The following is a 15679-nucleotide window of genomic DNA, read 5'->3' on the forward strand; positions in this document are numbered from 1 at the left end:
TTCTGTATCTTAGATCTGGATGATTGCATTGTTTCATACACGGGTTATGCATTTTCAAAAGAGCGTGCGGCTGCAAATTTTGCACTAACCGATTGTGTTATCGATCTCAGTGGCTGCCACTGCTTTATAGCCCCTTGTATCCACTTGTTGTTCTCATGATAGATGGTGAATGTTTGCTGGGGATGCAGTTTTTGTTCCAAGCGGCCCATTAATCTGCACTATATTGTGCTTTTTAAAGAATTGTGTTTATCATTTCTTTGCAACTCCATAAAATAAATGTGTTCATTTTCGTCCGTCTTTCTGCTAGGTATATTAAGGTATTTAATTAATTGGTATACGCAAATACATCACAGCTGTTATTATCATTTTGTAAAAATGCCTTAAGAATATGCAAAAGGTATCTTTACAAGATAAAATTATTACACAAAGGAGAGAAGCCAGTATAACTGCAGTTTTCCAGAAGAAAAAAATTATCAGTGTCAGATTATAATAACAATGTACATAATAATTCTTATTTCTATTATTATCATCGTATTTTGCATCATTTCAGTCACACATTGGCTGTCACATAATCACACAGAAGACCTTCTGCAATGCATTTTATGTGCTGTAAAGAGACGATTTGTCTTGACAGATACACAATGTGCTTCAGTGAGATTATCTGTTTAAGTAGAGGTAAGAGTAATAAATACGTTTAATTGCAAAAACATCAACATTTGCATAATCTGCATAACTTTTTTTTTTCACTCAAGATAGTAAAATTTACAAGTTCAACCAACGCTGCACATTGAATTTCAAGGGGGGAGGTGTTGGCCTAGTGGGTAAAGCAGTGCGCTTCCATTCTGAAAAGGTTGCAAGTACCCAGTTCGATTCCCACTGCCTGCACTCTGGGTCCCTGAGCAAGACCCTTAACCCCCGATTGCACCCCAGGCGCCGCACAGTGGCAACCCACTGCTCCCTAAGGGGATGGGTTAAGATGCAGAAGTGAATTTCTCCATTATGAGATCAAATTATTATTATTATTATAATTATTATATGCATAACTGTGTAATTTCTGTTTGTGAAAAATCAATCATGGCACACTGAGGATTAAGATTGTGTTTAGATTTTCTAACAAATGTGACAACTGATCATATTCTTATTTATGCTGAGAATACGACAAAGATTTACAGTTTTCTTATTTGGAACAATAATAATTTGGGCAGAGTGAAGGGGTGAGAAACAGAAGGAAGGCGTGCGTGTCACTCCGGAAGAGTGAGCGTTTTCATCCATGACTTGGCATTAGCTACTAGGCACAGCTTATAATGTTTAGATCACAGACAATTTTTCCTCCATTATTGGCTCAAATACACCAACTTTATTTTCTTTGTTTACCGCTTTTATGTGCAGCGAGGCATCTGAGACAATGTGTTTGATTGACAAAATACAGACTGGGAAGCACTGCTCTCTCTCTGTATGACTATGTGCACACCAAACTGTGTTTGTGTCTGCGGGAGCTGAGTTGTGTAAAGGCCAATGGTAATTAAAGAGATTCGGAGCTGGCATGGTTGAAAAAAGGGGGTTGTGTTCCATTTCTGTCAGAAGCTTTGATGGGTGAGGTTTACTTTGAACACAGAACGCAGCAGTGTGTGTGCGTGCGTGTGTGTGTAGATGTGTGTGTGGATGTGTGTGTGTGTGCGTGTGCGCGCGTGGGATCTGGACTCAGTGTCAAGCCGTCCACAAAATCCATCTATTTATACTCATAAATGTTGCTGTGATGTATAGTGGCTGTTTATGAGTAAGACTCTGAGGAGAAAATATTTGTCTATTATGCTGGCGTGACATCTGTGAAATAGTCAAATACGCTTCAGAGAATCAAGAAAATTAAAGGCTGACAGATTTTTATTTTCAGTGAAGTTCGATAATCAGCAATACAGGGACAACAAAAAACGGGCTGGTGTTGTACTCGATGAGCAGAAGGTGCATGGTAGCCAGACTCCGTCAGCCGATGAATGTGTGGAAATAAAGATTAAGTGAAGCAGCTCTTACAACCATAGGTTAGGGTGGGGCATGGAGGGTGTTCGCCTCCTGGGTTTTGATCTCTCCTCACTAAACAGCAAAGAGTCCATCAGCAACAGATACCCCTCAATTATTCAGGAGGCTGGCATGAAAAATAAATAGCTGCTTCCTGCAGTGAGAGGTGTGGTGCTGCACTGGTGCCCGGATCATTCAGGCAACACAGCACGTTCGCAACAGATCTTAGTCTAGGCCGCTGCTTCCTCTCTATGGTAAATGGCTGCTTTTGATTCGTTGCTGACTAAGACCACAGCTGCTGGACACATGCCCAAGTCTCCTCATCAAAGAGGAACTCAAAATTGTCTTGCGTGTCAGTGAGAGCTACAGCGCTGTCTTGTTTCAGTCCTTGTGTTGCACTCAGACTTGCTGTCAGGATGTTTTCTAAGATCCTGGGGTGCGATAGGTCTCTAAAAAGATCTGAAATGTTTGGGTGACAGAGCCAGGGCTGCTAAGACCACAGCTTATTTTTGATTAACACTACTTCAGAGTAAATTTCACTTTACCACAAGCAATGTGAGACCGTTGCTGCTGCCTTTCTGCTTCACATGATATCATGCCTTTTCTAGAGACTTGTGACAATCATAAGAGAGTAGCCCTGATGGGATGTCTGTGTACAAATCCAATAAAATAGGCCGTCTAAATTAACATCATGTAAATCCACAGATATGAAGTGTAAAATCAGGCTAAATTTGTTCTGGAAGTAAAATTTGTGCAGGCATTTAGAAAATAAATTTACTTGTGTTTGGCAACTTAGCTGACAAGAATATTTGCCATATGCGGGATTATGGCTAGCATCACAAATTGCCAAGTACTTTCAACAACTGAATTGTTGAATCATTGTTCAATTACTTATTTTTTTTGTTATATTTTTAAATCCGTTAAGTTTTCTATTATGTTTTTTTGATATTTATGTCACTGTATTTGCTGTGGAAATTTCGCATATTGTCCAAACTAAAGGATGCCGAACTTACAAGTGGATAAGTCATTGATTGTTCATCAAACCGTCCCCTAGCATCCGGCAAACATGGCAGAACAGGGTGAAGAGGAAAGCTCTGCAACCTGCAGAGGGGCAGGATTTGAAGGGCCTCCTTTAGATTTAAAGAGACTGCACCAAAATGAGTTGCTGTCAGAAGCATCTCAGAACAGGGGCAAAAGTGGGGAAAATGGCAGGAAATTAACAAGGAATTCAGACCATAGCAATGCAGTACCACTTTTTATATAGCACGACTGAATTACTTCACAGTGAAAAGAAAGAACTGAAAAGCATGGTGGGTCCACTTTAAGGCCACAAATTGGCAGTTGAGCATTCCCTTTCAGGATTGTCTGGTATAGCTTTTTTTTTTTTTTATCTTAAATTATGTCTTATCTTTTTTTTCAGTTTTAACAGGGAAACACAGTATCCAAAATTTTCAGCTTTGTCTACCAGATGTCAGAATGATTTCCAAAATGTCTTAGGACTTATGCAGTTGTTTTTGGAAAATGTGAAACAGCCCTTTGCGCTTTCTTTGATCCACAGTGGGAGAGGCCTGAAGTGCTTTAGTTGGTTCTGAGACTTCCTGGATGAGTCTCAGTTATTTATTTTGGCCGGCCACTCTTGGGAAGGGTCACCACTTTTCCAGGTTGAGGTTGAGGTTACTTTAGTAATACTCAAATGTAGAATTGCTTTACAGCACTAGTTCTCAACAAATTAGGTCAAAAATGTAACTTTTATTGTTTTCTCTCTTAATGCACTGAAGCCCTCTCACTCTAGAGATTACCCAGAACACCTTTTGCATTTTATAACAATGGTTTGAGAGTACTCAAGGCTCCCCCAATCAGGACATTCCAGAGGAAGGAGGATGTTTCCTCCATTCATGGATAATCACTCTCACTGTGATTCGTTAGAGTCCAAAGTCATATAAAATCCTAATTAACCCTTTTTAGACTTATTGATAACATTTAAATTTTCACATTGGGTAGGATTGGTTTTATTAACTTAACTCGTTTTTGCATTAATTCAGATCAAATAGTTCAAATAAAATTTGCAGGACTATCTTATAAATCTAACAAGAAAAAAAGAAAAAAAGAAACAAAGAAAAAGGCAAATACTTTTTCACAGAGCTCGACATGTGCGCAGAGTATTTTTGGACTTTTGTTTTCTGTTTCAAAAAAAACGATCTCTTGCTGTTTGTGACAGCGTGAATGGGCCGTGCAATGAACAATGCAGGATTGTCACACACTTAGCCTGCTCACTGTTAGGATTACACTGGTGGAACACTAGTTATTCCTGATGTCATTGCACTTTGTTCTAGGATGATGACTCTTTGCCACTGGCTGTCTGTTCATCTTTGTCTTTCCCGTGGCTTCGTACTTTGTCTTTCTCTTCCTGTCTGGATGATTTGTCTCTCCCTTTGTCCTCTCGTCAAATTTTTTTTTTTTCATGCAGATTGGTCTGCAAAGAAAGGAAAAGGTGGAAAAAAAAAAGAAGCTCTCCATGGAGTCTAATATTAGCTCCTATTCTGCTTGTCTTGTCTCCACAGGTGGTCCATCACGCTGGTCCTCTCCACCATGTGACTGCTGTTGTAAGAACCACAAAGGTGACGGCGAAGGCGAGAGTGGCACTTCCTTCAACGAGCTTTCGACCTCCAGCTCTGAGAGCCAGTCAGAAGCCAGCTCTCCACAGGGGACAGTCATCTGTGGCCCAGTCAGCCGTCAGTCTCACCCTCATGCCAAGGTCCAGACCCTGGACAGGCCACCAAAGAAAGGCCCCGTTAGCATGATTCAGCAGTCTGACCAGCGGCGGAAGAGTGACTTACTGCGCACTCTCACGTCCAGCTCGCGAGACACCAGCGGCTGCAAGAAACGGCCGGCGAAAGAAAAGCTGACGGTTGAGGAGGAGCTGGAAAAGTGCATTCAAGACTTCCGCAACATCAAGATACCGGAGAGGTTTCCCGAGAGGAAGTACATGTGGCAGGCCGACCTGCTGAGAAAATACCGCCTTTGAGCCTGAATTTGGCAAGGATGCATGGAGGGACCAAACACAAGGCCAAGGATCAGTTTACGTGATTTTTTTCCCATCATTAATCTTTTCAAACAAAATCAAGTTTGCGGGGGAACTTTTCATGCAAGAATGTTAAAAGCCAGAATCAAGAAATAGTCATCAAAAAAGGTGAAGGTGGCAAAGACTAAGGAACATGTTGTATGTACAGAACGTGTGTATATGTAGTTTAGACTAAGTATTTACTGTCGGTATGTGCAGTAACTTGCTGAATGCAGCAGCAATGGACCAATACAATGGAGCTAACTGATGAAACAACTGAAAGGCTTTTACTGGCTGCACCTGGTGTTACAGATGATTAATGGGGGAGCAAGGCTGTAATCGGCCGTCATTTTGATGGGAAAAAATTACAACAGCTACATTTCTGATCCAACAAAGACAAACACTGATTTACTGCGTGATCGTATGAGTGTGTTGGGTTGTATGTGTGTGTTTTTACCCAGGTGGCCTGGAGGTCAAAGATAAATCTGCATGGGGACTCATAAATAATTCATGCAGTTCCAACAGAGCTCTCACCATAAATACTCCCTGAGATCTCTGCTGCCACAGCGGCACAAACAGCTGGGCTGATTACTTTACTTTTAGGTAACATTTGGAGACTCTTAAGCCAGAAGGAGGACCGATTTCATCAGCATATAAATTAATTCCCATTTTTAGAGGCTTGTTAGGTTGCAAATGTGCCCCGAGAGCAGCAAACAGCAGCACACTGCTTGAATTTTTACAAAGTTGCCTGGATGTGGATCGACAGCCAGTTGTGAAGGATAAGTGAATGAGAAGTCAAGCCATGAAGGAAAGGTTTGATCATATTAACACTCACATCACAGTCATCGCATTATGTTCACATAAACAGAAATCTCATAAACATTTGCTCCAACTTAGTCACACTGAACAATAAATCATGTTATAATTAAGGCCTCACTTAGTATGACAGCTACCATGCAGGCAGAATAAGGCAGGATTGCTGTATTTTCTAACTCTGCCAACACAGTTCGAGGCTTTCCACACTTACTGTTGACAAGTTAATCAATAGTTATTGATGATCAGTCAGATGATAGAGCTGATACATATAGTTCTTGTTTACAGTTACTAATGAAGTCTTTAGCTCCTAACACAAAGGTGCCACTTGTGTATTCAGTGAAGATTAGCCATCACTCATGTATTTAAGTTTGTAGTGGCAAGGGAATGTATTGTAAAGTAGCTACAGAACCTAGGATGACATGGATCTTCAATAGAACCATAATATTGCAACTCTACTAGTTAATTAAAATTACTTCACTATTTTTTAATAATTATAATTAATAACACTGGATTTAACCTAATACATGCTTAGGACATTTTTTTGTTTTAAAATCAATGACAATCAATTGGTAAAAATGTTGAGGAAAGTTAATATATAAACTGAATAAGATTTTAATGAAACTGAGATTTGTGTTTTAATCACCATACAAGAAGAGACACATCTGAACGAGAACAGGGCGACTGCTTTTTCTGAGAATCTAAAGAACAACATCATTGTGCAATTTAACTTTTTACTTACATTTATTATAAGGGAGTGGTGGCCCAGTGATTAGCACAGGGCCACAAGTTCCTGAGTTTGAATCCTACAGACAGCCCTTCTTGGTCTCGGAACAAATGCACAGTGGCAGCCAACAGCTCCCTAAAACGGATGGGTTTAATACAGATAACATATTTCATTGGAATGTAGGTTGAAAAGACTATTAAATAGGATTACAATAAGCAGCAATTCACAACAACTTACACCTAAAGTCTCTTTGCACAGGAATAAAATTATTTCATTTTACAAAAAAAGATCAAATTTGACAGGTTCTCTAAACGGGTTTCTTCTTTGTTGAAACGTTTTGTCTCTTCTCCAAGAGACCCTTTCAGTCTGAAGAATTGCTGGTAAACTCAGCCTTATAAACACTACCTTTGCATAGTGTTTTTGCAAACACTATGCAAGTGTGACATTCAAAACTGGTTGTTCACATGCAAAAGAGGACCATCAGGCTACCAACTGATGACTAAGGCTCTGATGGCCGCTTATTGTTCCCTGGGGGCTGAATCATGATTGCAATAACAGCATTGTAAAGGGGGTGGGGGGACAATTTGACCTGGGGGCCTCCACCCCTGTTTAATGCTGAGTAGTTTCTCTTCTCAAAAATGATTTCCTTTACTTCTTTCCGGCTTGCAGACTAGTGTAAACCACAGAATCTTGGCCTGATGATGTTACTCTTCTGTGCTGGGCAATCATTTTGGCCAGTGGCTGCTTTGTTTCCCCGATGTATAACAGGCCACAGTCCTCCTGGCACTTAACAGCATACACACCATCGCTCTGTTTTTGGCAGGGGATCAAATCTTTGGAGAGTCTTTGCCCTAATGTATTTTGGGGTTGAAAGCCAATGGGACGTTATGTTTAGAAAACAAACGTCTCAGTTTTTCTGAAACTCCCACACATAAGGGATTGCTACTGGTTTAGGTTTGGGGTCCACCTTTTCACCTCATGGTTTGGGTTTCTTGTCTGCTTTGAGGAAAGCCCAGTAGGATAACCACATTGCTCTAGGGCCTGTGTTGTGTGTGATTTCTCCTTCTCCTTGGCTCCTGAGTTTGTGGGGACATGGTCTGCTCTGTGATACAGAGTCCTGCTGACTCCTGACTTATGCTTCAGGGGGTGATGGGAGTCAAACCGCAAGTACTGGTCTGTGTGTGTGGGTTTGTGATACATCTCAGCTTTTAACTGCCCTCTATCCAGGATTGAATGAGACCGGGGAATGGTAGATTATTACAGGAACTTTTGCAAAAACTTTTCAACCATGGTGAAACCTTTAACAGATTTACACAGTCCAAATGTTTTTTTTTGTCTGGACTGAAGAATGTAAGGATGCATTTGAAAGTGTTAAAGCTCTCCTCTGCCATGCACCCGTTCTGATTGCTCATGATCTGACCCGACCATTCAAGTTGGAGCGGTATTTCTACTTCTCTCGCAAGGTTAACAAATATCAACTAAATTATTCCACCATTGAAACGGAGACTCTGGCTTTGTTAGTGGCTCTCCAGCACTTTCACTAAAAGTATTTGCTCATCAGCGTTCACACAGATGTGACCTTAATTGACATCCCATTCTTAAGTCCATGGCATTAATTTTCTTGTTGGGCAACCCTTTGCAGCTATAACATCTTCCACTCTTCTGAGAAAAGTTGAAGCTCTTGTACCTTGAATTCTTCTGAGAGACTTGTCATAAGTTTTAGTGTGTTAATTAATATTTTCACAGATGCCTATTCTTGTGGTCAGTTGGACACTGATGTTGAACGAGACTGCCTGGCTCACAATTTTCACTGCAAAGTCTTGACTGAGTATTTTGTTGGGCTGAAGCCAGAATTCCCGAGTTGTTCCACAACAAACTGGCTGATTTGTGTCTTTATGGACCTTTCTGTTATGCATTGGAGCACGGTCATATTTGAGCTGGTATTGCCCATCCCAAAACCTGTCTCACACATTGTTCAAAATATCTTGTTATGCTGAAGCATTAGAGTTCTTTTTTTCTGAAACCAATGGGAAAGCCCTGCACCCAAAAAAAAAAAAAAAAAAAAAAAACAGCCCCACATCTCAATCCCTTCTGCATCAAACTTTGCAGTTGACACAATGCAGTCAGGTAAGTGTTGTTGTTCTGGCAACTGCCAAACAATAGCATCAACCAATGGATTTCCAGAAACAGAGGTATGATTCTTTACTCCAGAAAGGTGTCTCCACTACTCGTGTCCAGTAGCATGGGACTTTGGATCATTGTATCTGACACTTTGCATTTCACTTGTTAATGTAAGGCATGATAGCAGCTGCTCAACCATGTAAACCCATTCCTTGATACTATCTACAAACTTTTCTTGAGCTAAACAGAAAAGCTACATAAAGTTTAGAGGTCTGCCAATATCCATTCTGTTTTTTCCCCCCTCAATCATTTACACTTTGTTATAATACCACTAAGTTAATGCTAAAATATGAAATAGTAAAGTTTTTTTTTTCACTGTACTCTACTGGAATTTATTGAGCTCTGCAGATTGACCCATTCTTTAAAAAAAATGTTTTAAGATGCAGGTGCCCAGGGGTTGGAATTTACACATCTGCAGCCATATACATGATTTTAATGGAAATATTTAACAATTTGGATAGGTAAGAGAAAGCTGTTAGCTGCCCTAAAACATTGAGATACAATACATCAACTTGTGTTGCTAACATATCTGCAGTTTGGAATAATTTAAAAGTAAATAAATAAAATGTAAGCGTTGCATGGGTAACTTGCTAACTTATCAGTTTGGGTATTGCTTGAGGCAGCAGTGAAAGGGCTACATTGCTGAATACAAGTTAATAACGCTAACTGGTGGTGAGCAATGAAAAACAACGCACTTTAGAGGAAAATAAAGGGAGAAATGTCTAATGACAAGCAATAAGGGAAAAAAAAGGATTACAGAAACGCTGAAAGATTTTATCATTGTGGATAATCAATCCATCGCTATAGTGCAAATTTGAGGTTTTTAATCACCTTTTGCACCTGCTAGATTTATGGTACACTCTACCTTCTTAGCATTACAAAAGCAACACACTGCTACAAAGCCTAGATAAAAAGTTTGCAATCATCTTTAGGATATGTTATCTGATGTGATTGTTGCTTGGCCCCATGGCACATTGGATAGACTCCTGATTGATAAAACATTTACTATGCTTCATGTCCAGCAGTCTTAGTTTTGTTTTGCAGAATATACAAGCAAGCAATTGAGCAAATACTAAACAGATGCAAAAGCAACAAAAACTATATCCCTGTCATTTGCATGATGTTATGAGTAATATGCAAGTGAAGAATGATATAGACCCACCTGTTGTCCAAGATGGACATCTTGCAAGGGAAAACATAGCAACAGCAGCCACTGGGAGAAGCATAGCTGGTTACATCAAGGACTTCAGACATGTGTAGGGCTCCTGAAGAGTGAATCAATTAAATAACAGTGACAAATTAGCATTATCATGCTTAGGGTAAGGAGTGTGGAGGTTTGTGCTTTAAAGAAGCTGGAATTTGAAATTACTGTCAAATGAATAGGGCAAGCATATGTGAACAAAAACAGCTTGATCGTAACATTCTTAAATGAAAGAACAAGACAATGAAAACTGAAATAAAGCAAAATTATAGTTTCTTGAGGCTGCAGCGAAACAACTTCTTTGCCAAATACAAGTTCCCCCATCTAACTTTGAATGCAAGGTGAAGCTCCCAAGACACAGGCTCTTGTAATGACATGCATTTAGAGCTAATTTAGTTTATTTTCGAGGATACTTCAGGTATCCATAAAGTATCTTTCTCAGCTTTTATAAATCTATAAGTAGAACACTTTAAGTAGAAACAGCAATATAGTGGAAAAAAAGCTGATAAAACTGTTATACATTTTTTTCTTCTGATTTTAAATTTTAAGAATCTTAAAGTACAGATTAATTAAGTTTTTAAATGATTAACAATTTTTCTGGTAATCTTTTATTTTAAAGCACACATTATAAAATTAATTATGAAATACTTATTTATATATAGGTTTATAAAAAAATCCCCCTGAAATGCTTTATTATTATAGTTATTTTTATACCCAAGGGACTATTATTTCAATAAAACTATTCACATTTTCTTATACTGGCCACACAATGCATTTCCGGTGAGAGTTTACAGAGAGCTATATTCACTGATGCCCATTTATCAACTTAGGTTTTTCATAGGGCTCAGGCAATTGTTGCAATAGGTTTTAGGTACAAAGCAACCACATTCTCTACATGTCAAGTGCGAGGTAAAATAATACTTATTTTTCTATGTTTCTAGAATATTTAATTTTTTACTTTTAGGTGATTTATCATTTTAGTTTAAAGACAAAATCTTTTCATCTGAGTTACATATCACATGTAAATAAACATTAACTCATATCCAAGTAAAACAATGTATTATACTGTGTATATAGAACATCCAGATCCATGAGGCGCCGCTGCTACTCTGCTCTCAGTGATCCAGTAGTCCACTAATAATATAAAACACTCTTTGTTTTAATGCTTAGTGCTTGGCCATCACAGTTGAAAGAAAAATACATTACACATCTGTAAAATATATCATACGTTCTGTAATATTTTAAGGACAACAGTATTAAAAAAGACAGTCAACACATTTGTATCCAAATTATGCAGAAACAGTCAAATGTGACTAAGATAGTTCAACAAGCATACTCTCCGTTAGGAGAGTGGAGGATAATTGGCAAAAAGCTCAACTTTAAAGCTGTTAAATAAAAAAACACTTCATTTGAAAGTGAATTCAAGTAATGGATTAAGAAAACTTGATCCAAAAAAATCATTAACTGTTTTTCTTTTTACAACAATCCAACAGCAATTGTTTTGGAGTTTCAGTAGTCCAAAGCACCATTTGTGCATAATGAAGCATAGTCTAAAATGGGTATGCAATATAAATTGTCTATTTTTTTGGGGAAAAGTAATAGAAGTTGTCAGATAAAAAGGATTAATCTTGATGACAGAAAACAAGCCAACTCAAAACCCCCAAAAAATTAGGTTTTTTTACTGTAACGTTTTAGTTTATTTTTGTGACTACTCAACACACTGAATGGTCATGTTTGCCAGACTAGTTTCTGCCTAACCCTAACCCTAACAAAACATAAATTCATGTCCACATGTTTGATTGTTTTTTCACAACAGAACAGGTGTATATAAAAAAAAATGAAGTTACAAAAGAAGACTTTGTGAACAAACACCTTAATTTGTTGATCAGTCTATCTGCACTCTACCTTCCCAACACTGTCAGCAATATTGAACACTGACGGTGTCCCTCTCAATACTATTAATACCCTTTTAAAGCTCAGAACTTTAAAATCAAAGACATCATCAGTCTGCCTCATATTATGGAAGAATGTCAGCTGATAAATAAATGGTTTCAATAATTTAAAGGGTGGAGATTCATTTTATTCGGCTTCTTCTGAAGCTTAACTCAAAAAAATATTCATACAGGATCAACAACAGCTTACGTTTAGTCAAACCATCTGTTACGTGAACCTCAATCAAAATAGTTTCATGCCCATGTATCTGATGAGCACAATGGTCCAAACAGACTTTATATTACAGGAAAAGTTTTCTGGTTGTTTAGTGGGAAATGGTTGCATAGCTTTTAACTTAGACAGTGTTTTGAAAAATATGAATACCCCTTACACTTTTTTTCAGATTTTGTCACATAACAATCACAAAATTCAGTGTATTAGAAAAAAATGCTAGAACAACACAAACTAGTGTATCATTGTGAAATGAAAGAAAAATAAGACATACTAATTAGAAAAGTGCTATGTGCATCTAATCTTTACTCCCTAAATAAAACCCAGTTAAATTGCCTTCAAAAGTAATCTAACTAGTGTGTAACTTTGGCTCAGTATAAATATAGACGTTATTTGGAGGCTTCACAGGTTTTCTGGAAAACATTAATGCACAGACAGCATTGTGATGACCCAGTTCAGGTTTGGCATAAAGCTATTTTGGGATAAAGCTTTTTTGTTAAGAAAAATGACAACAATCTAAAAAATATAATTCTATTCCAAATTCCATTTTTTAAAGGTTTTACAAACCTTTAATTTTTTAGACCTGTATCATTTTCATTCCTATTCAATGTGAAGCATTATTGATTTATTTTTAACAAAAAAAAAACATTTACAAGAAATCACTGTTTGTGGTGATAACCTTAACAAGAGTTGAAAAATGTCAAGGGGTTTTAATAGTTTTGCAAGACACTGCTACTGTAAAGTTTCTTGTGCAGTCCTTTTTCAGCCAATGTTTAACAAACGGCTTAAGCTGCTACCAGTATCTGTGTTTGCTTGACTCTGTCTGCTGCCTGAAGCATCTGTTAGGCTTTTTTTTTTTGTTGTTGCTGTTGCTTTGATAGATTCTAGAAACAAGGTCATCCATGCAGATGCAATTTAAAGTCATTTTCAAACATGATTGGAAATGAAAGCATAAAACATTTGACACCTGGTGGCCTTCTAGAGTTGTCTATAGCTGTTTTTGCACAATGTATAGAGGACTCTATAATACACAGAGAAGTATTTGAAAGAGAAGAGTTACATATATCAATCACCTTCCATGTCCAGTACAACCCCAAGCCATGTCTGTCTTCAAACATTTTGAGAGCATGAGATGATGTGTGTGATTTTTTTTTTTTTTGCCTGAAGTAATACTGATTAATGTAAATTAGAAAATGATGTGTGCAATTTATGTCTTAGGACAAATGTGATGTATGAAAACGGAGAGAGCCTAAACCAATGTAAAGTTTGTCCATTTGTGTTATTTTGCGGTACTCCTTTTTATGTCTCGAACTGATTTCCTCCCCTAAAGTTATGGTAAGGCCTTTAAATGAAACCTGGGCACATGACTGACACCCTTGTTATTTTTCTGCTGCTTTTGACGAGCCTGCCAGCTACAAAAGAAAGTCATAATATTCTGACACTCCCATGGCAGACCTGGAGTCAAGTGTTGGAAGCAAAAGGGTGTGTTTTGATGTAGGTTGATGTGACACACATGTACAAAAAAGGGGGGGAAAAAGCAACAAAACATTGTGAGCATGTGTTATAAACTTATGACAGATTTAAATTAGTCTGTTCTTGTGAAAATAGTATGTGACAAACGAATATTTGACAGAAAAGAGAAAATGAAAAAAAAAAAGATAAGCACAAATGTGTTGATTGTTGCTGTTCCTCGACTGGTGTATGAAGTTCTTAATTAATAAAACAACTCTGCAATGTAACTAAACTCCTGCAAAACAAAGCAACTCTCATGGCAAGCTTGATGTTAATAGAGAACTTGTTACACCGTAAATCATCACGACACTGGTAAATATTATTTGCTAACTGTAGCATCACAAATCTCTGTCTCTTTTTGTTTCTTCCTTAGAATTCTGCGGGTGAAAATAAAAACTGAACTTCAAGCAGTGTGACATCCGTGATGAGAGTTGCTCTGTATTCTAGGTGTGACGTTCTGTTTCTATGTCTGCCTTTAGAGACAGTACTATTCATTTGAAAGTCTTTAGATAAAAAGCTGTCATTTTGAAAATGTATGAGTACAACCAATAAACAAGACAAAGTCTACAGCAACCAATGAATAATGCTTCTTTTATTTAAAATGAATGTACAGTACCTGTGCCAATTATGGCAATGCACACATCTTGCACAGAACATTTGAGAAAAGTCCAGTCTTTAATTTGGGCACGTTAGCCTCTTTTCCATTGCAATCCCTAGGACTTAAAGCCCCAGACTTTAATTTACTGGGGTAAGCCAAAGCCTGGGCTTTTAAGTTTGATTACAGAAGCGGAGAGGGGAGACTTGACTGTAATCTGTCTGCTCCAAGGTTTGCCTCATGGAGTTATAATTTAGAGCTTTATGAGTATATTTTTTCCTCAGCCATGGCAAGAATGATGAGGAGGATTTTTTTAGCACAAAAGTGCAGACTTTTGATAGCAACAAAACACATTTTATAGGTTATAGAAACAGATCCAGTCTGCAGGAATTCCCAGACTGTCTGCCCAGCTAAATGCTGCACCAACGGCGTTTCCTAGTGCAGCCTCCCCGGTGGGACCAGCCTTTCAGCGGATCTCTTCCACTCCGGACTCACAATCTTGATAAACTGACTGTACAGATAAAGTTTGGAGGTGTACTTTCTTACCCAAACACATCTTTAAACAAATGTTTGTGATAAATTAAGGGTATAAAAGTCAATAGGTTTGTAAACTCGTCATTCCCTCACTCCTCCTTGCTCCCCCTTGAGGTCGGACAGTTTTTCTTGCTGCACACAGCCCCACCTATTGAACAAAGCCCCAGGCTTGTTGAAAAGTCCTACCCTCAGACCAGGACCTTTTTTCACCGTGATAGGGTAAACTGAAATCTCCCATATGGAAATGCGTTGCAGGCTTTTGTGGTCTAACGGAAAAGGGCCTATTGTGAAAATAATGTCCCTCAAGGAATGATTGTTTTGGTCACTAGTGCCATAATCAGAGGCATCTCTGCATTTGGGGCCAGTTGGGCTTGGCCCCACAAGATGGCGCTGTATAGCTCTATGTTTGCAAAAATCAGTGGGACAGGATTTTCTTTATAGAGAAATATTGTAAAAAAAAAAAAGACCAATTTCCTTTCCAATAAAATTCTGTTCTAAACATTTGTCTCTATAAATCTAAATCTGCCTCAGAACTGACAAGCTCAGTTGGTTAAATCCTTTTGAGGCCCCTTGATATTGGGGCTGGCTCACCAACATTTGGTTAAATAACGAACATCTGAGATCGCAGTGCACATCTCTAACATGCTCTCAGTAGACAGCTGTGGGGCACAAATCCTACGGCCCCAAGCTCGGATCATCCGATCAAAATGCTGGAATTGCACATTTTAATGTTTACATTCTGCCAGACGTGTGACAGTGTGTGACGATGTAGTGTTGGTTGTCCTTGCTAGCTCATTTAAGGTTTGATGTGAAACTTTTCTGTTCAATAAATTAACACTATGAGTGAGCCTTTATGTGTGATTTTAAGTATACAAATTA

General features: G+C 38.3%; 1 protein-coding gene across 2 annotated transcripts in view; it reads left to right on the top strand.

The window, feature by feature from the left end:
• kctd16b (potassium channel tetramerization domain containing 16b) overlaps positions 1–15679 on the top strand; it is a 211557-nt gene that overhangs the window by 118431 nt on the left and 77447 nt on the right. Inside the window, exon 2 of one of the 2 annotated variants that reach the window (XM_012876185.3) lies at positions 4575–14244. The exons of the other annotated variant lie outside the window; for it this stretch is intronic. Within the exon in view, the coding sequence (XP_012731639.1) occupies positions 4575–5038 (464 nt within the window). The 3' untranslated portion in view covers positions 5039–14244. Of the gene's footprint in view, positions 1–4574; positions 14245–15679 lie in introns of those variants that run through there. 2 annotated transcript variants of the gene reach the window in all.

This window comes from Fundulus heteroclitus, chromosome 11 (genome assembly GCF_011125445.2).
Source record: "Fundulus heteroclitus isolate FHET01 chromosome 11, MU-UCD_Fhet_4.1, whole genome shotgun sequence".
NCBI lineage: Eukaryota > Metazoa > Chordata > Actinopteri > Cyprinodontiformes > Fundulidae > Fundulus > Fundulus heteroclitus.